Genomic DNA, 26,611 nt, shown 5'->3' with positions numbered 1-26,611 from the left:
AACCCTCAGCAAGAACCTCATCACATCCGATTGCTTCTTCTTCCATAGTTCCGACACGTAAGTGTAGGCGCCTGCAGAAAAACCAGAAATAAACCAAATCAACCAGCGTTCCAACCGACTAGACACCTAAAATGTAACCGGCAAAACATGATCACAGTAATGGGGTTGTAGGTCCTAGGGTTTTGCATACCCATATCACGGCTGCTGAATTAAAGATGATGACGACCAGCGGATATTAGGGTTTACAGGATAGCTTTATAGTTGTCGTGGGGCTCGATAGTGGGCTTCATTTGTTAAAATGTATTGGGCCTGAGGATCGGCCCGGCCACACATGTTTCAGGAATCGCCTGTATTGGGCCTGTAAGACTGTGTTTGGTTGAATCCTTACACTAGTTCAAGTTATTATGAAATAAACGACATGTGATTGGAATAATTAAATATATTGTAACATATGAGGCAGACAAAACATTGAAAATGATAAGATGACTATTATACCCTTATTTAATAATAAAAACTAGCTACTTTGCACATGCGGTGCGTGTGTATATTTTTTTTATAATTATCGAAGGACTAAAATGAAATTTGACAAATTATCGAGGTACTAAAATGTTATGTGAGANTATATTGTGTAAAATTTTGTGTTCACGTTGTCAAATAATTTGTATGTATTATAATGGCTATTTTACCACGCAACATGTGTATATTTTCACTAGTATATGTAAAAGAAGCTTAATTGAAATACGGTGGTAAGCAATATAGCAAAGGGTCAACAAACCTTTTAAACTTTATTTACGGCTTAGATTTTTGATAGGCACTGAACTTGTCCAGAAGATCATAGATACATTTAAGTTCCGTAATTATTGTAGCATCAACTTATCCAATTGCAAGATACATTTATATCATATCATGAGATCGTTATCAAACCATGGGATGCCTCTGGGGACGAGGGTCTTACACCTCCTATAAAAAGAAGAGCGCTTTACTCTACGGACAAGTGAGTGCTCCAACATCAGCCAGCCGCTTATAGATATTGAACCTTACTAGATAAATTGCAACCCATACCTACATGTGCTATGATATAGGGCTCGATGATTAAATATTGTATAAAGAATAACACAAATTAATCATAGACTACACTTCTTACATTTGGTTGCTGGCAGCATTGGCTTTTTGCTGAAGTTGGAAACAAATGCGTAAATGACCTAAGTAAATTTTGCTGTTGTAAAAGCCTAGAGCTTATTCGTCTGGTGCAAATATAAGACGTTTAATAGAGATCACCAAACTAGAACCTACTTATTTTTTCCTACTACTCCAGTCAACAAAAAACTTTAATCAAACGACCTCAGAAAAATCGAGCTAGGCTTCACCAAGCCAGGATCCCCCCTATCAACACCTGCATTAGCCTGTACTAAATTTTTTTTTTTTAGTGTCTCCCTCGTTACCTAAAATCTCTAATTTTATCATCTTGTCCCCAGGTCCTTGGAGTAATTTGTGAATTTTCAACTTTGAAAGAAACCTTTGGTTATCAAAAAACATAGCCCTAAATTTTATTTAAACATTGACTCGATTAGGTTGTTCTTGTTCGTTCATCATCATTACAAAACAACTCAAACCAACAATCCAAGATTGGAATGAAGTACAGTAGGATAAAACTTCTGGTATATGTGCGACACCTTGTCCAACCTTCTGTACAGAAGCAACTTTCATACATCTCCATCCTGTTATCTAATCATCAAAGATCAATGAAATAATGAAAAGACCAATGAAATTGGATACTGACGGTTCCAATAAAAAATTTTAAAAACTACTAAATATGTTTGGAGTTCCAAGGAAAAATCTGAAAAGCTAGTTGGTATTTTGGTCAAGGAAAAAACACTGCTCTAACTTGGAATCCTAATAACAACGTACTTAACAAAACCCTAGACGACAATAGCTATCAATTTTCAAACATGAACGAGGAAGCCATAAAAATTCAACGACAAAAATAATGGGACATACTTTAATGGAGGGGGATCAAAATACACAAAAATTGGAGGAGGTACCTTAATGCACCTGTGCGTTAACTTGTAAGAAAAAAAGAGGCTTTACTATTTGAGTAAACAAAGAAAAAATCAACCATCATCATCACATCAACATGTATAGCTTCAACGTGTGGCCAAAAAGCTGTGTTAGGACACGATAAAAAAGACAGTTAACATGCCAGGAAACTCATTTCCCTTCTCGACTACATTCTTCGGTCCCGGATACTGTGGAATGAATCACAAAAACAGAAGTACAAACTGTGTGTGAAGTCGAGGCAACCGCATAGAACTGAAAGACGATGGTAAGCATTATGCAATTATTCAAGAAGGAAGTGACCAAGGTATCATCAGGAGTATCGGGAACGATTTCATCTGGTAATATCCAGTCAAAAGTTAGAATGGCAATATTTTCCAATTAAGTTGCAAACACATAAGCGTCCCCTCTTTGAAAAAGGCATAAAAACCTCCCACAAGCAGAGAACAGCAAAATATTAACTCTATAGCTTCTGCTTAGATGTGTTTTGGCATGTATCTAATGAATGGAAAATAATCACACTAGAGTCTAAACCCACATCCTCTAAAACAAGCACCTACAGAGAAACTATATCCATTTATTGCCATCTCATTTTGCAGCACATAGCTTCCTCCTGCAGTCAATCAGTCGATCATAACCATCAACCAAAAAACAACTAAAACAGATCCACACCTGCACTCCCATCATAAAGGGGAGAAACACAGGCTACTGTCAAGAGGCATAAACGTTCCAAGTGAAGCTAAACCGAATACTCAAATATTACATCAGCACAATCATAGCACCTGCCTCACACGAATTGGAGAAGAGATCAGAGAGTTAAAGAATGAAATCAAAAGGCGGTTGATAAGAACTTGTCAGATATTACACGTACCACCTGGGAACATATAATACAAGATTTGCTCGGTGCGCTTAGATAAGAAGAGGTAAGCATCAGCCTGCTTTCAAGTGTGTCAGGAGCTACAACCACTAGGAGCAGTCATAATAACAAGGAACAGAAGGCATGAAAACTCAAACAGAAGCATGTCTAATAAAGTGGACATGATGCAATCACATGGGTAATAGTGAGATAGACTGACACAAAAGGTCAGCAACCAGAAATTGAAGCGTTCAAACATGTAATATAAATTGAATTTTAAAAGATAGATAGTATAAAGCAGATAAAAGCGTCCACAGACAGAATAGTCCTACAAAAGGCACAACCAACAGAAGAATTTGTGAATCAGTAGTCCACCAGATGGCTGAACTGAACCTCTTACAACTCTCTGCAAATGTTAACATTACATCAAGGTTATGTGAGTCCCAAACTTCCAACAAGTAAATCATGGCAAGAGATAAGAAATCAGGATGAGAAGTGCTCCAACAAACGGCCTGTCAAAATATTGCATAATGACAAAAAAAAATGAGCTTATAATTCATTAAATAATCACTAAAGCTACTTGAAAAAGAAAAAACGCAGACATGATAAAATTACATCAAACACAAATACGATATCAGAGGGGCCAAGACTCCCAACACATGGTAGAGAAGATGCTCATGAGCAACACAGATAGTTGTATCACTCAGAATAGGCTATCTGCACAGACTCAAACATTTCACATGAGGGCAAGCAAACAATTATCCATGTATAAAATTTTATTTGGTTTTATCGTTTTCTTAGAACAAAAAATGCTAGTAAGACATCATTTCACAATTGGCCGAGCATTAATGAATGACAATGACCATCTACTGGCCAGGCATGACTCCTCTTTGCAAGCAGGATTTTGGATTTGTATGCTCGCACAAAGTAAACTTGAATTCAATCAATAAAACTAGTGTTAAAAAAAAAAGGAACGAAGGCTTGTAGGTTCACAGGCAATGTGACAAGAACTCTTGATTTAAATTTATCTACAACTGTACACTTGGGTGTCAAAACATTATCCGTTCACTAAGTGCAAGTCTAAATTCACAACTTCCATTTTACTGGCAGCCTTAATCATACAGCTATAGCATTTTTTATCGTTGTTACTTGTTACTAATTAGTACAAGGCAAAATTACCCTAGTTCAACTCATATGCCATAGATTGATTCGTAAACAACAGGACAACGCTAAACATTTTCATTTCAGCTGGCTATCTAATGAGCTATCACTACCTGATATAACCTTTTCCCAAAATTGGCTGGCAAGCTTGTGAAAAAACACAAATCAATCAGATATTGTGGCAACAAGAACAGAAGGTGCATTGTTCCAACATGGAAAAATTTATGCAGTGGTTACCTCTGATTTGGAAAGAGGTCTTCACTCTTCATTGAATTCCATGATCATTTCATTTCTGCCATGAAATTCTCAAATTCAGCATCCTTATTGTAGTTACTTTTCTCAGGGGCAGATGGAGGGGGCGGTGCTGGAGGGTTTGAGGCCCAAGGGACATTACTCAAGCTATGGGAGGGATCCACGTTCAACTGAGGCGCAGCTGGAGGAGGGGGAGGGGGGACAGCCCCATAATAAGCCGAATAGCTATAAGGAGGTGCTGGGTATGTAGCATGAGCATTTGGTGGCATGGAAGCCATGGAATGGCCATATATAAAGGTTGGGGCAGAATGAACAGGAGCAATGCTCTGTGGTTGCATTCCAGGCGGATAACTTTGATGTGTCTCACCAGCAGATGAATAACTTTGTTGGGTATCACCAGATGAAATAGTCTGTACCGGGGCACTAGAAGCAGCTGGTGGCATTGGCGGTGGAGGATATTGCATTCCGAACTGAGGAGAGGGTTGCCCTGGAACAGGATGATACACAGCTGATCCTGGAGGTGGAGGAGGATAATGAGGATAGGAAGCATAAAGAGGAGGTCCGGGTGGACCCCATGAAACTTGTGCCCCAGGATAGCTCCCAGGTGGCACACCAGGAATTGGACCACCGACATTGTATTGCTGGGATGGGTAGGTACCACCAGGATGACTAGGTGCAGGGTAAGGGGGTACTGATGAAACTGGAGGTCCTGGAGGCACTGTTGGCTGAGGTGGTTTGCCAGCTACTCTCACAGCAATAGTCCTCCCATCTAATCTGTGACCATTCATGCTTGCAATGGCATTATTAGCCTGCTGGACATCAGCATACTTAACAAATCCATAGCCTTTACTCAGACCAGAGTCCCGGTCTTTAATAACCTTAGCCATAACAATTTCACCAAAAGGAGAGAATAAATTTATCAAACCATCATCATCAAAAGTGGGCGGCAAGTACCCAATGTATAGATTTGTTTCATCGTATTCCTTCGGCTTGATTATATTAGCTCCCAAACCAGCTTGTGTGGTGTTACTAGAAGTGTTTGTACCACCTGCCCAAGGCGGATTGGCTCCCGAACTACCAGGTAAGGCGAGCATCGTGGAGCTTTGCTTGATTGCAGACTCTGGAACGGTTCCTCCCAATTCTGCCAAGAAGTTCTGATACTCATCATCCATTTTCTTGCCTGTCGTATTCTTCACTGGACAATCTATTGTAGGATGCCCACCATCACCGCATATCTTACAGAGTACATCGCTCTTAAAAGTTGAGGTTCGAGAAGGACATGCATATTGGCGGTGCCCAGGCTCACCACACAGCCTACAAAATTCTTCATCTCTTATGGTGCCATTCAGGGCCGCAAGCTCCCTGAGTTGCTGCCTCTTGTGCTCATTAAGAACCTCGTCAACAGGCTGCAAGAGCTTCTCGACCATACCAGCAGCAGCATCAAGTGACTCCTGAGTGTCAGCCTCCACCAACACGTGCAAATCTTCATTCTCTGAAGGATCAGGTTTCAAATCCCTCTTCTGTTGCAGCCTACCCTCCTTTATAGAGCCTTTACCCCTAATAACAGTCTTTGCTCCTGTCTCTCTTTCCATCCTCTTCTGGGTGTTTCCTCTCGGACCAATAATCAGTCCAATAAAATTATAACCAGGGTACTCCTTCATCGGAATATAGAGCTTCTTATAAAGCTTCGGAGGCCTATAATCCGCAGGCGGCTTAAAGGCAGGATTCTTCTTAAGAATCTGTGATATAATTTCTTGCCTCTCCCTGTTCAATTTCTCACGGGCTCGATACTCTCTCGTGTTAATCCTAATACCCAAGTTATCGTAAACAGGCTCAGGAGAGGGTGACCTAGCGCCCTCGGCTCTATCGTCCAAAAGCATACCAGATTGCAATTTACGACTGATTTCAAGTAACCTACTATTCAAAGCCTGCACTTCGGGATCGAACTCGATACCCCCAGTGAAATCTTTCATAAAATCAGGCAACTGAATCACGGGCTTCGGTTCATCATCTGCCCACCTGGATCTCCGCTTCCTCCCTCCAGTCCCGGTATTGCCATCACCGCCTCCGTCATTCGCAGTAACATCGTTGCTCGACTCGCTCGGAGGGGGGTCCCACCGCGACCTCCTCTTCCTCCGGCTGGTGGTCTCCTCCTCGCCACCGGAAAATTCCTTGTCGGTGCCGCTGTTTGTGTTCGTCAGGCCGTTTCCTGACAGCAACTGTTTCGGCAGACTCGATTTCGGAGAACCACCGTCGACCCCAGGACGTCCGTTATCCGGAACCACAATCGACGAATCGTGAGCTTTTGCTAGGGTTTCGGGTTGATTGGATAAATTTTCGTCTGTATAAGGCGATTGAAGCTGGGATTCGAGCAGTGACTGCGGCGGTGAATCCATGTAATTGGATTGAATGGTGTCCATCGCACGAATAGAGAAGGAAGGGTTTAGATCGGCGATGGGATGCGGAGACGCTAAATGAGAATCAGGAGATTTTAGGGTTAGATTCGGATCATGGGTCCACGATCCGCTAGTAAATACAAATTAATTAGAGGACATTTTAGGTATTTAATAATAATCTGGATAAGTTTTTCTTTTTTCAATAAAATTTATGCAGCGACGCGAACATCAAAATCACTCAAATGGAATACTTCATCTTCACGCAGGCCCAGTTTGCCAATTGTCCTGGATCATCGGTGGCAAGCCACTGGTATACATAGAAGATGGACTTGCTACAGCCCTTATGAGGCCCAGTGGCTGTTGACCACCAAATGTAATCATAGAACCATCTGTAATGGGTCGGCCCGTGAAGATGTCCCTCTCAAAGTATTATTGTGTGCGCCCATGATCCCCAGAGATTTTTTTTTATTTCATTACAACTCACGCGAGAAGGGGGATCGAACCCGGGGAAACCGGTTATTCCGGCAGGGGGTGAGACCACTGGGCTACAAGCCCGGTCTCATGATCCCAGAGATTTGAAATCCAAACCTATGCCAGTTCAATCACCCAAAGTGGGGGTGGGTCTCATGTGAGACCGTCTCGTGAATCTTAATTTGTTTGACTATCCATATTCATAATAAAAAGTAATACTCTTAGCATAAAAAGTAATACTTTTTCATGGATGACCCAAATGAGCTCCGTCTCACAAATACGACCCGTGAGACCGTCTCACACAAGTTTTTGCCAAATGAGAGATATTTTTGGAGTCAGTTCGACCGATCCAGTTTGAACATTCCTTCTGCAAATTGCAACACAATGAGTGCATGTGCTAGCTATATACTTGTACAATATCCAACATGAAAAAGTTAATATTTTTGTTATTCTAAAAATTATCTAACTTGATCATCATACATGTAGTTGACACAATAAAAGAGTGCTTTTAAATTCAAATGGAATAAATGGTTCACTTTTTTATATCTAATATGCATCATCATCTTCAAATGTACCAGTTGATGCATAACCAATTACTGATTATAAAACAAATTTTTATACATATATTTGATAAATAGACTAGAAAATTAGATATAAACAAGGATTTTTATTTCATTGCCCAAAAGCACAAGGCTAAATAACATTCATGATATTCAGTTATAAATCCAAATAACAGGTAACAAGCAAAATTAAATTAAACACAATAAAGTTATACAATGCTCGTGACTGGATCAATGTCCAATCAACATCCATCAGGTATAAGCACGACCGATCCCGTAGTTTTCCGGCTCTCGAGATCAGAATGTGCTTGTGCTGCCTGGGATAAAGGGTATGTATGATTTCCACGAACACGTAGTACGCCTGATACAACGTTGGCAAAGAGTTCTCCAGCAGCTTCGAGCAGTTGGTCTCGGGTAACATTGTAGTGCATCAGTGTAGGCCTTGTCAAGAAAAGAGATTTAGCTGCAAGAGCCGACAAAGGCACTGGATCTGGGGCGCCTGATGACTGCCCGAAGCTCACCATGTATCCGGCCAATTTCAAGCATGCCAACGAGCCCTGATTATATCACAACCAAACTGGGGAAAATTAGTTCCAATGTGATTTAGTAGGTACGGTCAGTGCTGCAGTGGCATAGGCTTTTAAAAACGAAACTTTTTAGTGGTGTTTCAGATTCTGGTAAACCATGACCAATTGATGATAGCGTGTAATGCTACAGATGTCAAAAACATGAAGACAGGAAAATTTAACCTAGATCAACCTACTCCATGGAAATTTTGTGTCCTGATTTCTAAATGAAGTCTACGCTAGAGGAAAACTGCAAGGGAAGACGACCCAAACCAATTGCATGGTGCATGGTCAAAACCCCAGGTAAACAAGATCCATTCATCTTCCAAGTTCCACGGGCATGAATTCACATTTGCCCATAAATAACCATGACCTTGAAAAATGAATCCAGGATTCAGTTAAAGAAATGAGGGTTAACATTGAAGAGGTGTGCGATCATGATATCAAGAAGAATTGTAAATATTTTGAATGCCTGGATTGTTAGTGTAAACCTTTTTGTTTGATTAGTCTTGAAAGGGGAAAACAAAGAAAAAGAGCACTAACACCATGCAAATAGGCAATAGGCCGAGACTTAGCCAAGCCCATGAATCATACTCCAGTTCATCACAAGTGAAAGGCATATTAAATCTGTCACTTTTATCAGCTGCGACTCAAACAAAGTTCTAAAAGCACACATTTCTATATCAGTTGCTCTAATATTTCAATCTACAGACTACAATTGAGAGAGCACACCATTTACCTCAAAAGTGTCTTTTCCAACAGAATCATAGACAACCTCAACTCCCTTCCCAGATGTAATCTCTTGGACACGGGTAACAAAATCTTCATCCTTGTAAACTATCGTATGGTGACACCCGTCTTCTTTTGCTTGAGCAGCCTTCTCTTTAGTTGAGACAGCTCCAATTACTGTAGCGCCACAGGCATTTGCCCATTGGCACAACAGAGACCCCACTCCACCAGCAGCTGCATGAATGAGGACCGTGTGTCCCAGTTCAACCTGTAAAGAAACGTGAGGATCATTAGGTATAAACAGATCTACAAAGCAAGGGCTTATAGAATTGTGACGAATTCTTTTTTTTTTAAGCAATTATAATTTTATCCCATCATTTGAGATGTACAGATTTCCCAATGGAGTGAAAAACAAGAATTTAAATATTTATATATTAAACAAATAAATCTATATACTTCTCAAAAACTTGAAACCATTCGATGGATCAGAAAACGATTTCAAATGCATAATCAAATCTATTAATTCAAAAACACCATAAAAAAATTCAGCAAGCACTTCTTGCCTAGAAACCAGATAAAAAAAACTAAAAGCTTTGGCAATGATAATCTATAGGACGACTTAGTTTGAAGCATCCTCGGACAAGAAACTGAGCCGTCATTCCCTTGAGCATGATGGAAGCTGCAGTGGCGGGATCAATAGAAGGAGGCACCGGAACCACTTTGTCTGCGGGAAGAATTTGTTCCTCTGCATAAGAACCCATTGGATTACCAGCATAAGCAACAAGATCTCCAACCTTTCTACCAGTAAGTCCAGGTCCAACAGTGGTCACAATGCCAACACCTTCCATACCTGTCATCAAACATTTTAGATAAATTGGCGCTTAAAGTCCGTGACTCCATATTTCGGAAGTGAGTTATCATAATAAATGATCATCTGTGTTGCTAATGCGTGTTCTTCTATGAAAACAAAATGAAAACATGGGAAAGCTTAGTTGTTTCAAATAGGAACAAAAAGCTAAAACCACTGATTATGTTAACAAATAGAGAGTGTTTTGAAAAATAAGGGGTCGAAATGTCATTTCATTAACTGTAGCAATTCGTAAGGATTAATTTTCCCATCAAACCAATTGTCACAAAAAATATATATTCGTATCAGCCAACTGAAGTAAAGATGGGAGAATGAATTGGACCTGGTGTGAAGGGTAGCGCTGAAGCCTTGTAAACCCCTTTTCGAAAATAAACATCAATGAAGTTAACTCCAATGGCCTTATTTTTCACTTTAATTTCTCCATCCTTTGGTTCACCTATTTCCACGTCTTCCCATTTGAGGACCTATCATCCAATATTAACAGCAGTAAATTGAAGTAAATTATAAATCTATTTCACATCAATACTATCAAAGATCAGTATCCATTTTACCACACAAGCAACACTTTCTAAATAACAAAATCGGGCCCTTCTAGTCGTAAACGGGAAACTAGAAACACTCTAATTTGATTTCAATGTTGCTTATTCAAGTTCAACCCACAAATTCCAAGCCACGCAACATAACTAGCTTTAAGAACCAAGCGGGACGACATTCTTGTGGGAGATCGCCCGCTGATGACCCGAAAAATTCTCAGTTTAGCTCTAAGTTACACTACATCAGCCTTTCTCCCCCTCGACAAGGATAAATTTTTCCAACAGCTCTCTTCCACAAAAGCCAAGAAACCAATTTTCACGTAGTATAAGACATAAATCCCAAATACCACAGAAGATAAGCTAATGAAATTTTGAAGCAAGACAAAGAGAAAAAAAAAAAATAATAAACAAAGGGGATACCTCCGGGCCACCCAACTCATGAACCCTGATGGCTTTCACCATTTTAAATGCTTTGATTGCAGAGGCGGAGAGGCCTCTGACTCGTGCCTTGATTACAAAGGGAGAGGTTTGGGGAAGGATTTCCGTCAGCCGATTGAGCGGAGATTCTGCAAGAAAACGAGTATCTAACAGGTCGAGCGATTGGCGAAATGTGGCCGCCTTTTAGTGATCTCACCATGTATGCGTTTGGGGGCCGACCGACCGGTTGTTTAAAAAGTAGCATTTTTTATAATGATAAATTTGTTTGTCAATCACCCCAAAAAAATTACGATATTAATATATTTATTTGAAAATTTTATAAAATTTGAGGCAAAATTAAATTAATCGAATCAAAATTGATATGTAGTTCTTCTATATTAAGTTGAGTTCATAATAAATATTTATGATTTTTTTTCATTTACAAATATACTATTTTAATTGATTTTGAGTCATAGAATTGGATTATAAAGGAGGATTTTGTAATCTTGATCTATAGCAATATACTATAATACTGAAAAAGATATTGTTTTTATTATATCATTGTTAACCATCTTTGCTAGGGGTGAGCATTAATTTGGTTAATTCAAATTAAACGATTGAACCAAACTCATGGTAAAATTCGGATGATTTGGTTTATTACAGCAGATGATGCAGTCAAGCTGTCAATTGGGACGAACTAATTCTTTCCTTAGATTCATACTTGTTTCCGTAGATTTGATTGAGATAATATCGGAAATCGGACTCCGAGATTCTGAATTTTCATCAAATTATTAACGGATCGAAATGAAAATGTTTCATTGGATGAAAATCCTCATCCGAATGAACTGTTTAATGATGCCGGTAAAGATTCTATCTTGAGCACAATGCTTTTCTTAGATCATGTTGGGGAGGTGGTTCTCACCTTTAATTCAGATGGGCTGTCCTCGAAATTGGTTGAACCTGTGCATAATGTAAGCAACTCCCTATTTTCATCTTCTTTCAATGAATAGCCTTTTGCTGGCAGTAATTATTTGATCATGATGTTGATTCTGGTGAAGCTTTTCTTAGATTAAGTTGGAATTTTTGTTTTGTTATTATTATTATTTTGTTCTTAGGTTCATCTTTTTACCATATTATTTCAGTCTGCCTGATCTTGTTTTAGCCGAATGCTTTGATTTGACGCATGCGGGTTTATCCCGTGCCACTTAATTTTGGCCTGCACAAATTTATCCGGAGTCAGCAATATCCAAATCGCAACACGATATCGTGAAATGCTGGTGTTATTATTTATAGATCAAGCTCGCAGTTTATCTTGCCGATATGCTGATAAAGAAATTTGGATCAGCAGAGTTCAAAAGGCTATTCTTTGGGTCACAATGGAACTCTTTGGGATTTGGATTAGCAGAGTTCAAAAGGCTATATTTATCAATAGATTCTTTTGAAAGCTTATTGACATTGACTTTCTTTAGGATATGAACTTCTGTTTGAATATAGAGCGTCATCTTAACCTAGTCTTGTGTGATATGGAGTCAAATTGTGTCTGAAAATGGTGATTAGATCTCTGTATCCCCAATAGATTATGGATAATTAGAGAACATGAGCTGAACATTTTTTGGCTAGGTGTGAACTTGATATCTTATTCTGAAAAGATCAAAGTGTCATGGAATTAACTCGAACTGTAAGTTGATGTTTTTCATTACTTATGTTTGCCTGAGTTCTGGAAATAAGCTAAATTAATTTAGTCATTGCATGTTGAGCTATCGTATCGATAGTCAGTCGTTAAGTTTTCATACTATTTTGGTGATACGGGCAATTTCGTCTTGCGGGCAAAGAAACATCCTTGCCTCGACTTGCTTTTATGCACATTGTTCAGAACAGGAGAAAGCTTAACAACAATTAGACCCTCGTTGTTGAAAAACTCACAATGGCACCTGTTGGTTCACTGGGTTTTCACCAACATTAGCACGGGGCTGAAGTCTTTTAATTAATGAATGCCTGCAATTAGTGTTTAATATGATAATCTGTCTGCTGCAGAAAATGGAGTTGGCTGGTTTCATATAGAAGATAATCAGATTTTTCTCTTCAGATTGTCCCCCTACCTCCCCCGCAAATGCTTTATGACTTCTAAAATTTATTTTTAATGCTTTCATAAGTTCTGAATTGGCGGGCATACATAATCACCCTGGCTCGTGCATTATTTTGGGCATAATGACTGTAAATTGGTTTTGCATTTGCAGTACAACTGGTGCTCGAGACCCTGTAACATCAGCATTGCATATAATCCTTGGAAAAGGGGTGCACATTGATATAGCTCAAGTTGTTGGATGGAAAGTGACAAATGCATCAAATGATGAACCCTGTGTACGCTATGCAGCTTCTTTTGCTGGGTATTTTTAAGTCTTCTATTAATTACACTTGCGATTTTGTTTATCTATTGAATATCCAGTTCTTGTCTTAGTTTTTTGCATTGAAGTTTCATACCAAATAGTGGACTAATCCTGTCCCGTTGTATATTAATTTTTTCTTGCCATTTAGTGGACATGAAGATGCAACTTTTGACCACTCTTTAGAATATAAAATTACTTTCGTGTTAGTTCTACAATGTACTTCTGTCCAGTAATCAAACTCTTTGGTTGGCATTCGTTCTTGTATTTCAAATGAATATGATGTCTTGTTCATCTTTCTATTTACTACGTCCCTTGGCAATTTTTCATAACCTCTTTATCGTGACATGAATAGCCCTGTTTTATTCATCATCAATTCTGCAGTGATGTGGAATGAGATGTCAAACTTTTTTGCGGTTGCAATGTTGGTGTTATTTGGCATTCATGGTGCATTCTGAGATTCACAAAATTGTCTTGAAATCTAGATTTTCTGGCCATTATTAAAGCATTTCGTTACCCTCTTGAAATGAAAAGCTGCCAGTCTACTCTAGATAACGCATACCTGCAATAGTAAAATGCACCATGATATTTTTTATGATATTCAGTAAATTCGATATTCCTCTAGTTCTTGTCGAATTATCACCGACTCGACTAATAATTAGTGAATTTGTTGGTCTTGATTAATGCCCTTGTTTTCTATTCCTGCGGCAACAATTGTGGACCAAAATACTCACTGTGCACGGTCCTCCAATAAATTTTGCGGTGGTTTGTTAAGTATGGTTTCTATGGGGATGTCATAACAGAGAGCGAAAAGTATCGGTGGATGGGACCTAAGAGATATGATTATGCTGGAACAAAGGTGTTTCTTCAGCACAGATATAAAATATATTGGCTTTGTTATTCGATTTGCTGAGAAAGAGCAGCCTGAGTCAATTTTAATTTTTCCTCATTTAGTCTATTTAGACTTGGGGATCATTGTGATGACTGATGAGACTTTTGTTCATGCTTGTGCTTACAGGACCAAAACCCGGCAATAGATCTGGAACTCCTTTTCTGTGACTTTGCTCTGTTGGTAAAAACTTTTCCTCATGTTGTCCTTTTATATTCTATCACCAGTTTCAAGATCAACATGGAGTGTTAAATTAATTGCCAAGGTTTTGTAAGGGTAATATACAGTTTTGGAACGGAGGGAGTAGTCAACTATTAACTCGAGTATGTGAAGTTTTTGGTTGTTTTTTCCCCTCGATGAAATTAGTTGTTTACGGAATCTGTTGTACATTAAGCTAGCGGACATTAAGCAAATACTCTGGTAGGTATGAGGTGCTAGAACTTTTCAAGATCTTACTGAATACAATAATTTTCCCAGCCTTTTCCCAGGAAGACAAGATAAACGAAAATATTGTTTAATTTAATAATCTTTAATGAGAATTATTCATCTACTTAACCAAGATAATCACTTTTAACATCTGATATTCTCATATGCTGTAATGCTCTGAGCCATTTATTAGTTAGTAGCAGATAATATGATTTTATGATCCTTGAATTTTCATGGGTATTTTAGATAGTTAAATTTTATTATCTACGTTTATGATATTTAAGGTCTTGTGAGGCAGAAGTGAATTATGTAGAAGTTGAATCAGCAAAAAGTGGCTCAAGTGCCGAGAACAATGCTCAAGGTAGGAGAACGTTTTGGGACTTTCGTCGAAAACCTGAGCGGATGATTTGCCATGCGAACTGCACAGTTTGTAATTAAACAACCAATGATAGTATGATTGGACGCTCGAGTTTGACGACAAACTTGGGGAGATTGAGATGATCGAAATCCAAAGGACATTTTCTCATTGAGGGTGCTGCTGTAAGCTCTTGCCGCAATGGAAAGGCGCCAGATGGCTTGGTTGCTGACGCCCACCTTTCTGATGGGTTCTTGCATCTTATATTGATTAAAGACTGCCCTCACCCTTCTTATCTACGGTAATATTTAATCTCTCTCTATCGAGAAAATTGATTTACTTCGACTGTGAGCGTGCATCACACTCCTTTCCTACGTAGAATTTTGAAGTGGTGGCACACCCAGCAGGGTGCAGAATTAGTTGCCCAAACTGAAAATAAACTCAAATTTTGTATTATATATTGAGATAAGTTTCAGGAGACTGCAACAATTCCTCAATAAATCCAGGGCATTACTGCATTTAAGTAGAAGAAACATCATTACATCGCTACATAAACTTAATTATTTATCACATAAATGTATGCAGGCATCTTATTCAACTTTTGCCAGAAAAGGTGGAAACCCCCTGGATTTTAACTTCGTCGAACACCATAAAGTATACGTCTCCAATATTTTCTCACAGTTTTTTCCTTTATATCAATAGCGACAGATGCACATGAACTCGTATTTTTTCATACTTCACGCTGAGTTTGCTGTATTATATGAGCAGACTCCGGCCTTCACGTTCACATCATTCGGAAAGGAGGGCGTATTGAATGTGGATGGCAAGCTCTTTCATGCGCATAAGTTATCAGCTCAAGTTTTTCGAAGTCTTGTTAGCTTATTTGGAACTGGTCCTGATGCGTAAAGGGCACTAGTTTGGGTCATTAAACATCACACAAAAACCGTTCACAATATCGTTGTGGAGTGATAGATTCTAAAGGGTGTATACGAATATGGTCAAAGGGATTCCTGGAATCATATCGAATTCTCCCCTAATTGTCATGAGCAATAGTTCCAGGTTGTAAGAACTCTAGCCCCCTTTCTAGCCTGCAGCAGAGTTTTTGTCAGATGCTGCCTTTTCTGAAACGGCTAGGAAAATCTGAACTATAAGAGAGGTCAAGAAGTTTTGGTACCTGTGTAAAGTTTGCAGGTCTGAGGAAGCATTCTTCGGCATCAACCAGTCGTCACGAAGAACCTGTGAATCAACACAAAATTTTGTATACAAGTCTGGTCATATGTGCTTAACACTGGACTGAAATATTAGATTCTTTCCATGCTAACGAGCAAAAAAACTGATAACTTATTGTGTTTCTGAAACCTTAGTAATTTATGCATGCTTGTATATTGAGTTGGAGTAGTGGAGAAGTTCTTGATTTCATGTGGATTATTTTTATTCACACAATTGGTTCTCATGGTTAGTTTGAGAAGAAGTTAACTGAAGATATATATTTGAAATAAGTTTTATAGAGTAAAAAGCTTCAAATTTAAATAATGATATACGATTAAATGCAAATTCATATTTTCATCTTAATAAAAATATAAATTACGAATTAAAAATAACATAGATTTTATGAACAAAACCACCATAAGATATGTCATTCTCATAAAATCACCACTAAATTTTAATTTTTAAATATAATCTCGGCATTTTTTTATTGATATTCATGAAAATTTTGTGAGAAAATATGTTTCACATGATGTAACACACTCGATGAGCTATCTATCATTTTAATTGTCCGCGGATGTAACATAGAATTTGCTGATGAATATTAATTTTATTTAGAAAATGTTGTGTTGTACGCGGGCAAACTGAAAAAGCAACTGTCCTTCAGTTTTAAAAAGTCAACTAATCCTTGAATTACATATATATAAGTCAACTAATCCTTGAATTTATATATATATATATTGCACATTAAAAAAATAATTGTACCTCGAATTGGAAAATATCGTTCTTCCACCAAACGTTTTGTTTTTTTGGTTGAGAAAGATGTAAAACGAAGACCAAGAAGAGATTTATTTGACATCCTGCCTAAAAACCTGCTTCCCAGAAATTATCCAAAGAGTAAAATTATACAGAGGAGGAGTGAAATTCTCTGCTTCACAATACAAGTTGTCTGAGAAGAATTTAAGGGGACAAATCAAGAAGCGGTATGTGGTCTACTTTGCTGTTCTGTGAAGATTGTCTCATTTATTTTTCTATTTTACATTTCTTGAAGATTTTCAAGAAAGGTAGTTTCAATTTTGCCTTCAAATTATATGCCATCTTTCTTTCTTGTTATCGCCAATGTTGACTTTCGTTCCATGAAACAGCGAATTTTTACTCCGGGTATGACGTTCGCGAGCTTTGATTGTGGGAAAATAGACTGGTCATAATAATGGAAAGATCTGATGAATTGTCCCCTCCAGCACATTTAGTTGCTTGTTTAGCCGTTAAAGGAGGTAGAAAAAGCAAATATGTCGTCAAATGGGCGTTGGACAAGTTTGTGCCAGAAGGAATTGTCTACTTTAAGTTGCTGCATGTTCGCCCAGTGATATCTAGAGTTAGAAATCATAGTAAGCGTCCACCTTCAAGTCGATTTTTGCGTCCAAAACATAGAAATACATGAGAACAAACTTCAAATAGCTTATCCTGTTGTGATTAGGATACAATATTTGCATCATCTTTCAAGACCATGTTCAGAGGCTTTATATCATCAGTATGTTGTGATGTTTATGATAAGCTGGAAAGAATATTTAATGGTACTACAAATCTAATCATTTTTATCCCGATTGCTCATTACAAGTATGCGGCTTGAACATTAATGTTCCCAAACATGGGAAATCAACATGAAAAAACCTTGAGATTTTGATTAAACTCCCTAAAAAGCTTCGTTTTGTGCTTGATACATGCTGGTTGTTTCATGATTTGCTCGCCAGTGGGGAAACTAGTCCCTATTTCTGAAGTTCATGATGATTTAGCAACCGCATATAGAAAGCAAGTGGAGTGGCAGGTGACTGAAAAGCTTCTTCCTTACAAGAACATGTGTAATCAGAGAAAGGTAAAAGCGATTTGGCTCTTGGAAGACTGGCGAATTAAATTGGTTGCTAATCAATTTCTTTCAAATTCAGGTGCAAGTGAAAATCGTGCAGATTGAGTCAGACGATGTGGTAAATGCAATCTGTGGTAAAATCTTCGAGCTACAAACCGATAAACTTGTTATAGGTGCTTCATCTCGCAGTATTTTTTCGAGGTAGTATCATAAAAAGTGAAATATGTTTGGCTTCTAGGTGTCTTTTTTGTTCTTGACATGCAATCTTTTGTCTGATGGCGAAATCAATTCACTGCATGTACAGGGGACCTGATCTGTCTTCAAAAATATCAGAATCTTGTCCTGCTACTTGCACGATATATACTGTTTCTGAAGGCAAATTGTTATTCCGTCCATCAGATTCAAAAACAAATAGAAGCTTTAGTGATGACAGTAGTGAAGCGAGTTTTTCGAGTGATAACTCTTCAACTTATACGTTGGGCTCACATACAGGTACCGTTTAAAAAGAAGTTTCTCGTCTCTCAATTGTTTCGAGTCCGTAATGAGTTCCACAACAATAAAACCCTATTTTCTGATTAGTTGTGGCTGGTTTTATTGGCTATACCTAGGTTATAGATATTATTGTTCAATTTCAATGGGATAGTTAACAGTCCTTGAAATGTAACATGCTCGTTTAAGCTCAATTTAGTTTTTTGAAGGTGAACAAGTCTAATATTTCTGTGCTAGAGACTAACTCGATGGTTTGTGAAAAAACCTTGCACACAAATATTTGGACCTTGTTTAAACCCCCAACCCCAAGAAATTGAGATTGGACTGTATGCTACAAATTTTTCACTTAGAATATGTTTCTGAACAAGGAGTCCTGCATTATGCATCAATGGATAGAAGTTTGTCACGAGGAGGTAATCTAATCTTTTTGTCTCTATGCATTTTCAGAATTGAGAGACCAAGGATCAACAGACCGATTCTCACTTTCTCGTTCATCCTCACTTCCTATGCAGCGCTATCAAGCACTTTCAACCATAAACCAGACCCTTCTACATAAAATACCTCCAAATGGAATCATAGCTCCTGGAAATTTATCATCTGGTGTAGTAGAAAGTAATTATGAAGATGTTAACGAAGCAACTAGCCAGGCTTCAAGCTTCAGTGGCTCATCGGCCTACAGCCCTTTGTGGGATCAAGCTTCAACTTCTCATAATTCTTCAGAGAATCAGGTGCCATGTTGTTTATTGTTCAGCCACGATTTCAATGAGCCAAAACTTTTGAACTTACGAAAAAGAATAAAGTCGTCTGTTAAGATTCCCAAAACCTAGCTCAAGGGTAGAGATTGTTCAAGTTCATATATACAACTCCCAAAGATTTAATCCAGTCGACGTGTGACATTCAACACACACCTCTACGCCCAGAATGAACAACTAAAACGTAAAGTTTACAATACATTATCGTGTGATTCATGGACAGTCCAACACATAAATGTGGGCCTTGACTCTGATGTCATATCAAGATTGAGATTTTGACCCAACTCAAGCTCAAAAGTTATTTAAAGGGTGATGATTATCCAAGTATATATATATAATTCTCAATTACTTAATCCAACCGATGTGAGACATCTAACATCGTCGCATGAAAATGGCTCACAAAACTACCTTATTATTTATCTGAATAGGGCCATCATATTAGCTTGTCAAAACTTAAATCAGATTAATGTCTAATTTTATGACTCGCAGCTAGCTGCAATGAAAGAAAACTCAATAACAATTGTGTGAGTTGTTGTTTGCTTGTTTTTGTTTTTTTATCATTGTTTAGGATCTTGATTTGAACTATTGGCCCACACATGCATATTCGGGTGTGTAAAACAGCAGCCAACAGCAAGTTCTTTTTAGGGTATTATGATATTTAGAATACATATAGAAGAGTCGAACAAATGTTGGTAAAAGGATTCAAGTAAATAAATTGGAATCGTATGTTTTTTAGGAACACAGAAAGAGTCTCAGTTCATTAAGAGGCTGTTATGTTATAAATAGGTATAAATTTCTCAGAATTGTCCAGACTTGGAGTATATGAATTATGGTGCTTCATTTTACACTTGAAGTGAAGTGCTTGAGTTACAGTTTGGCCACTTTATATAAATAACCTATCAATGCCCAGTATGGTAGCATATTTTGATCAATGAAAATTTTTTACCTAGAAAAAAAAAGAACTTAAGCATGACTCTGCTGAGAATATATTCAGTTGCAGCTTTTAATTTGACCAACATGGAACTCTATAAATTTTTCTGAGATTATAAAAACCGTTTTGTGTGTTTCCTTTTCTTGTCTGTTTATCGTTTGAAACATTACCGGTGAACCTTAAAATCAGATATTTTGAGTAATATTAATCCTTTTTTTTTTTCAGGTCAACACCAGTTTTGAGCTAGAAAACTTGAGAGTGAAAGTCAGACACATTCAAGGATTGCATGCCATTACACAATTACAGAAGTATGATGCTTCTAGAAAGGTATATTTGTAATCTTTGACCTAATGATACTAGAATATCATCTCGTGGTATCAGCTCCACTGCCAAAATGCGTTGATCTTTTTTTATTGTTTACCATTTAAAAGTTACCTTAAGAGTAGTACTATGTGGAAACTATATCGGCATTAAGGAACATTTCATTTTTTGCTTTCTTGATTAGATAAATGAACTTCAGAAACGTCATCTGCAAGAAGAAATTAACCTGAAGGAGATAAGTAGTAAAGAGGGGGAAGCCCAAATGTTAGCAATAGAAGAGAAACAGAGGTATGAAGCTGCTAAAAGAGAAGCGAATTTAATGAGGGAATGTGCTGAATATGAAGCTTCAGAAAGAAAAGATGTAGATATTAAAGTGTCGCGTATGGTTAAAAAGAAGGAAAATCTTGAAAACGCCTTGATGGGTAGTTACCAAAGGTACCGAAAATTTTCCCGGGAAGAAATTGTATCTGCAACATCTTCTTTCTCTGAGGATCGTAAAATTGGAACTGGAGCTTGTGGAACTGTGTACAAATGCAGTTTTCACCACACAACTGTTGCTGTGAAAGTTCTCCGTGCTGAGGAAGCAACTGGGAGGAAGCTATTTCAGCAGGAGGTATGACTATTTATGAGAGTGAAAAAAAAGACTAGTATATATGTAATTACTCGAATATCAAAAAGCGAGATATTGTGGCAATTCATCCTAGAAACTAACTTCTACAATTTCTTATATATATCTCAGATGAGATGCATTACATGATCTACATTAGGAACTACTTCTAGTATCCAAGTAGTAAAACCTTCCGGGGAATCAATGTGATTGTTTAATCATTTGTGCAGAATATATTTTCTTCCTCGTAAGTTACTTGCAACATCAATTATATGATCAATTTCTGTCTTTAATGATTTGTAGCTAGAAATACTGAGCCAGATTCGTCATCCACACATACTGATTCTTCTGGGAGCATGTCCTGAAAATGCTTGCCTCGTATATGAGTTCATGGCAAATGGAAATCTTGAAGATATGCTGCTTAAGAAAAATAACATGCCTCCGCTTTTATGGTTTGACAGATACCGTATAGCCTGGGAAGTAGCCTCGGCTCTTGTCTTCCTACACAGCTCAAAACCAAAAGCAATAATACATCGTGATCTAAAGCCAGCAAACATATTGCTTGATCGTAACAATGTGAGTAAAATCGGCGATGTAGGCCTCGCCACAATGATTCAAAACGACTCTCTTTCTATATCCACCAAATACAAAGAAACTTCGTTGGTGGGTAGCCTTTGCTATATTGATCCTGAGTACCAAAGAACTGGACTAGCCTCTCCAAAATCTGATATTTATGCCTTTGGTATGGTTATTTTGCAATTGCTTACTGCCAAACCGGCCATGGGGCTGGCTCATATGGTTGAAACTGCATTGGAAAATGATCAGTTGAGGGAAGTGCTAGACGCTGAGGCTGGAGAATGGCCAATCGAGGAAACGAGGAATTTGACCCTTATGGCTCTGAAATGCATAGAATTTATAGGAAGAAATAGACCTAATTTGAACAACGAAATTCTACCTGCTTTGGAGAAACTGAAAGAAATAGCTGAAAAAACACGAGATTTGGTATTCATTTCTGCACCTCCACCTCCTAACCACGTCAGATGTCCCATTCTCAAGGTATGTGTTTGTTGGAACGTATTCTTTCTGATGGCATCGAGATTATGATGTATATTGTTTAATATTGTTATTTCGTTAGAAAAGATTTTCTACAAGATTTATTTCAATATAATTTCATCTATGCATAGAAGCAATTGTTGTATTCTAAATTTTCTTAAATAACAGAAACTAGTAAGAGTTTTAGCTCTCGGGAGTCTATGTAGTGGATGTAGGCGTTCAGATATAAACCATGTACATTTTATATTATGTTGCATTATCTTCTCATTGCTATTGTCCAAAATTCAACATCCTTTATTTGTTGTTAGTCTCCATAAACTTCAGCACGTAGCGATTCTTGTTTAACAAAGTTAGTGATTGAGAGAGTGTTTTTTAGTTTCATGTATGATTCCATTTGCATTGCAGGAGGTAATGTGTGACCCTTGTGTTGCCGCGGATGGACATACATATGATCGGAAGGCGATAGAGAAATGGTTTGAGGAGAATGATACATCCCCCATTACCAATCTGCCGCTGTCACACAAGATCCTCATTCCAAATTACACCATTCTTTCTGAAATTATAGAATGGGAGTCGAGAAAAACATTGACTTGAAATCAATGAGTTTCCCACAGAATTTCTGATGTTTGTAAATTCAATTAAAGTATTGGATTACATCATCAATTTTTCTTATATGTATATGAAGAAGTGATAAAGTAAACTTATGACCAATGTAAGATACAACAGTTTTAAGAAAGTGTCTGCCTATTTTACCATGTTTGTATGTATATGAGGTTGGATTTGTGCTAATAATTGACGTGTTATTATGTGTCACTGGCTGTGTGTTGGTATTACCTTGTTGTCTTTGAAAGTTTGGATTGCAGCGTTTCCAGCTATGAGTTTTTGTTGAACAACTAATTTAGCTCCAAGATATGTCATATAGAAGTTTGAATATCTCTACTTTGTTATTATCATCCTTTTGGTGACAAATTTTTTTTTCTTTTTCATTTTGTGAATGAGTATGCAATATATGCGGTATATAGGAAAAATACTTTTATAAATAGGAATAAAGTTAAATTATATATATATATTTTAATATGATGCTCGCACCTCATGAACGTCGTGTGATGTTTGTACAAACATCTTCGAAGAATTTAATTCAACATGTTTTTCGACACTAAAAAATGTGTGAGGGGACAAATGCATTAAATGTTTTCAAGATATTCATTTAAATATATTGGGGCGTCCATGGTTGCGAACATCTTGAAAGAATTTAATGCAGTAACAAACAATTATTTTGTTAGTTTTTCATTTGAGTAAGAAGTATTCATGCATTAATTCTTTAATAAAGTTCCTGATTATAACAAAAAAAAATCCATGAAATGATGTTCAATTTAAATAAACATACAAAGAATTCTTCATGCAATTAATTATCAGACACTCTCAAAATACTACATCCTATCAAGAAATAGTTCGAGGATCGTGGTGAAGATTCTATGGTGTCACTGGAAAAAAATGTGTATGTGCTAAATCGTATTCGTATATGGAACCAAAGACTAATATTTTCAAACATTTGTAAGAATTATTGTGTTTTTCCCGAATTCATCAAATAAAATATAAATTCTAATCAAAATATACGACTCCAACTAACTTAAGACTAAAATTTGTATGTCGAGGACATGAAGATCAGTACAAATCTGAACTATTTTAGTAACAAGGATCTTTATCTTTATATATGCTGTGACAAACTTGCGTTTGCTGAGTCTTCATGCTATAGCTCGATCCAAATCCGCTCGAACTATCGTTGATCATGTTCTAGTCATCTGATTCTACGACTGTACTTCATTCACTCTTCGTGTATATAGATGAAAGAACGCATGAGTAGTAAAATAACTCCTACGATATTTTCGAAATATCTGTTCCTCCATGTACATGAAACAAATGTAAGAACAATAAGTAGAACAGATGATCTGAACTGAATTACCTGTAAAAACATTCAGCAGCACCTCAGTTGATTGTTTCAATGATCATCATATCAGTCAAACCATGACCAAATTGAATGTTTCACGCACAGAACCAACAATACTGGGTGCTTACTGCAAGATATCTTCTAGCTTGTTGAGGACTTCCATTATGTCCGGTCGGAGGAGACGCGAGGGCGAACAACAAGCCATCGCGAGTTGAAAAAACCCAAGAATGGAATGTTCGACAGCTACCCGTTGATCATTGCTTAAGCCAAGAAGAAAGTCCGGATGATACAACTCCATGATACGGTCATCAAGAATGGCACTTCTCATAGCACTTGGCAAATAAAAGTCTTGATCAGGGTTAGGGTTATCATCCAACGGTTCTTTTCCAGTCAGTAACTCGAGAAGTATGACCCCAAAACTGTACATATCACTATCTTCGCAGACATCTTTCATTTTCTTCAACTCAGGGGCCTTATACCCCTGAAATGCAGAAGCTTCAAGCATTTGCTGAGCAGCAGTTGAATTCAAGAGATTGTATAGGCCAAAATCCGAGATGTATGGTCTGTAATGGCTATCCAAAAGTATATTCTTTGACTTGAGATTTCCATGGATAATGGGCCTTGGAGAAGACGTATGAAGATGATGAATTCCTCTAGCGATCCCCATAGCGATTCTGCTTATGATGGGCCATTTGTGAGCCTCACCGTTACTATCTGCATGTGTCCGGCGGTTATTAGCACACCAAAGTCAAGAATATTGTACATATGGGAAGCAAGAACAGGAAAAAATGAAAAAAGATCACACTAAAAATGAACCCAGAATTTTGAAAAATTATAAACACACGCTAGGGTAAAAAATATGCAGAAATAGAAATGCATAAACATCCACCAGAACTACTCAGCAGTTTTTTCTACATATCAATGTTCCAACGGCTCAAACTAACATCAGATAGATTCAAATCAGTTGAAAATGAAATTCGATAGCTATTAATGCCGATATCGGATGGTTGATGAAAATAGCATCTATCAATGCTTACACCAGGCATATATACAGAAGAGATTCACTTGACAATTTAGAAATAATTAACCTTGAATCAGTGAGCAACTGAGGACCATGTCGATCAGCCTAAATATGCTTTAACAAAAAATATGACAAAAAAATAAACCATTATCAAATACAAAAACTTCCGATGATAGCATGATAATAGCCCCTCAAAAAAAATATTTGCTCTCTCAAGCTATACTAAGTTGCTCTCTAGTTTAAATATCCGGTTGAGTCTATGTCAATGAATAGTGACATTATTTGCATTTCTTCAAAGTAAAACCACTTTAATCCACTTTTAAGCAGTATAAAAGTATCCTATGAGCAAGAGTTCTCCCCAGAGAGTGGCTCTCTATGATGGAAGTGGGCCTCTCTTTCCTTTGCTCCCGTCTACCACAATGGCGTCTCGCTTGTCTTTGTAAGAAATGTGATCCTTACTCATAACATTTCACAAACTCGGATATCAAACACAGATATTTCAGAATCAAGAAAACCCGATCTAATCCACAATCCATCACCATTTTCAAGAAGCATTAACCACAATAATTTTACACAAAATGAGCTAAATTTCCAGAATTTTACCTCTGATAAATTGAGCCAAGTTTCCAGAACCATAAAATGGATGAACCATCAGTTTCTCCCCTCTGGACCCTGCATAAAATGCATTCAAAGGTACCAAATTTGGATGCCTAACGGCCCCCAGAAACTCTACTATCGGTACAACCTCTTTCATCCTCAAAGTACAAGTAGGCCTCAAGAATCTGAGCAGCAATGTTGGCGTATTTGAATTGACCAAACTAGCCCTGTACAGAGTCCCATAGCAAGATTTTCCTATAACCTCACCAGGGGCATCAAGAATTTCCTGTACAATTAGATCTTTCCCACCTTGAAACTTGATCAAATCCTCTGTATTCACCACCCCATCTACTTCTTTACACTCAAAAGCTGCTTCTATATCTCTGGTACTACTTCTTTCTCTTCTTCTTCTCCTCCTCCTCGAACAAATGATTGCGAAAACTAGAATTGTGAAGAAAGTTAGTGATGGTACTCCTATGATTAAGATCATCTCATGCTTATGTTCCATATTTTCATTAGAATGACGATGGTTTCTCCTTCTGGGGATCTTTTGCGGAGGGTAAAGATTGGAGCTTTATGGGTTTTCTGTGAAAAGTAAGAAAGGCCCAAGATCTGGAAACGGTGTTGGAATATGAAATTCAAAATGTGAGAGTGAAATCCGAAGTAATCCCGAGAAATTGTTAAATCATCCTCATATTGTTCGTGCTTACGTGTGTGAGTGGGTGGGGGAGACGAACAATATTAATATATGGGATTACATATCCAGCGAAAGAAGTTCATATATTTGCTGTTCATGAATGAATTGAACTCTGTCAACTTCCCACTCCCTCTCATTTATTTTATTTACGTACACAACTTTTTCAGAATCACAAATTATCTTTTATTATTGACAAGAAATTAAGAA

At 37.6% G+C, this 26,611-nt stretch overlaps 4 protein-coding genes and 1 pseudogene across 8 annotated transcripts; 2 read left to right on the top strand and 3 right to left on the bottom strand.

Moving 5' to 3' along the window:
• Positions 1–1,799: 1,799 nt before the first annotated feature.
• On the bottom strand, positions 1,800–6,826 carry LOC140989679 (splicing factor-like protein 1). Of its 2 annotated transcripts, none has more exons than XR_012177550.1 (2): positions 2,927–6,826; positions 1,800–2,837 (listed from the first exon to the last, which is right to left on the bottom strand). XR_012177550.1 is itself a non-coding variant. In XM_073458995.1 (2 exons), the coding sequence occupies exon 1, from the start codon at positions 6,742–6,744 to the stop codon at positions 4,354–4,356; it is 2,391 nt and encodes a 796-aa protein (XP_073315096.1). In that variant the 5' UTR covers positions 6,745–6,826; the 3' UTR covers positions 1,800–3,423; positions 4,310–4,353. The 2 variants fall into 2 exon arrangements, 1 of the variants encoding a protein (XP_073315096.1); XM_073458995.1 differs by having other exon boundaries at positions 1,800–3,423; positions 4,310–6,826.
• Positions 6,827–7,838: 1,012 nt separating this feature from the next.
• Positions 7,839–11,067, bottom strand: LOC140990401 (uncharacterized). Its single transcript, XM_073460078.1, has 5 exons — positions 10,868–11,067; positions 10,237–10,378; positions 9,672–9,896; positions 9,057–9,316; positions 7,839–8,308 (listed from the first exon to the last, which is right to left on the bottom strand). Exons 1-5 carry the CDS (start codon positions 10,907–10,909, stop codon positions 7,994–7,996), a joined length of 984 nt encoding a protein of 327 aa, XP_073316179.1. The 5' UTR covers positions 10,910–11,067; the 3' UTR covers positions 7,839–7,993.
• A 2,005-nt stretch (positions 11,068–13,072) lies between these two features.
• LOC140990102 (ceramide kinase-like) lies at positions 13,073–16,316 on the top strand (annotated as a pseudogene).
• Positions 16,317–16,880: 564 nt separating this feature from the next.
• Positions 16,881–22,955, top strand: LOC140989633 (U-box domain-containing protein 35-like). Of its 3 annotated transcripts, none has more exons than XM_073458933.1 (10): positions 16,881–17,107; positions 17,270–17,512; positions 17,876–17,997; positions 18,068–18,189; positions 18,293–18,480; positions 18,925–19,205; positions 20,386–20,487; positions 20,666–21,094; positions 21,392–22,144; positions 22,547–22,955. In XM_073458933.1, exons 2-10 carry the CDS (start codon positions 17,335–17,337, stop codon positions 22,733–22,735), a joined length of 2,364 nt encoding a protein of 787 aa, XP_073315034.1. In that variant the 5' UTR covers positions 16,881–17,107; positions 17,270–17,334; the 3' UTR covers positions 22,736–22,955. The 3 variants fall into 3 exon arrangements, with proteins under 3 accessions (XP_073315034.1, XP_073315036.1, XP_073315035.1); XM_073458934.1 differs by lacking the exon at positions 16,881–17,107 and adding an exon at positions 17,169–17,188; XM_073458935.1 differs by lacking the exon at positions 17,270–17,512 and having other exon boundaries at positions 16,883–17,107.
• A 945-nt stretch (positions 22,956–23,900) lies between these two features.
• Positions 23,901–26,514, bottom strand: LOC140989270 (putative kinase-like protein TMKL1). 2 transcript variants are annotated; one of them, XR_012177460.1, is made up of 3 exons: positions 25,714–26,514; positions 24,105–24,803; positions 23,901–23,969 (listed from the first exon to the last, which is right to left on the bottom strand). XR_012177460.1 is itself a non-coding variant. In XM_073458438.1 (2 exons), the coding sequence occupies exons 1-2, from the start codon at positions 26,213–26,215 to the stop codon at positions 24,214–24,216; spliced, it is 1,092 nt and encodes a 363-aa protein (XP_073314539.1). In that variant the 5' UTR covers positions 26,216–26,514; the 3' UTR covers positions 23,901–24,213. The 2 variants fall into 2 exon arrangements, 1 of the variants encoding a protein (XP_073314539.1); XM_073458438.1 differs by having other exon boundaries at positions 23,901–24,803.
• Positions 26,515–26,611: the final 97 nt, after the last annotated feature.

Source organism: Primulina huaijiensis, chromosome 12 (genome assembly GCF_012295235.1).
Source record: "Primulina huaijiensis isolate GDHJ02 chromosome 12, ASM1229523v2, whole genome shotgun sequence".
NCBI classification, from domain to species: Eukaryota; Viridiplantae; Streptophyta; class Magnoliopsida; order Lamiales; family Gesneriaceae; genus Primulina; species Primulina huaijiensis.
Note: the sequence above shows the minus strand (reverse complement) of the source record. Positions and strands in the feature narration are given on the sequence as shown.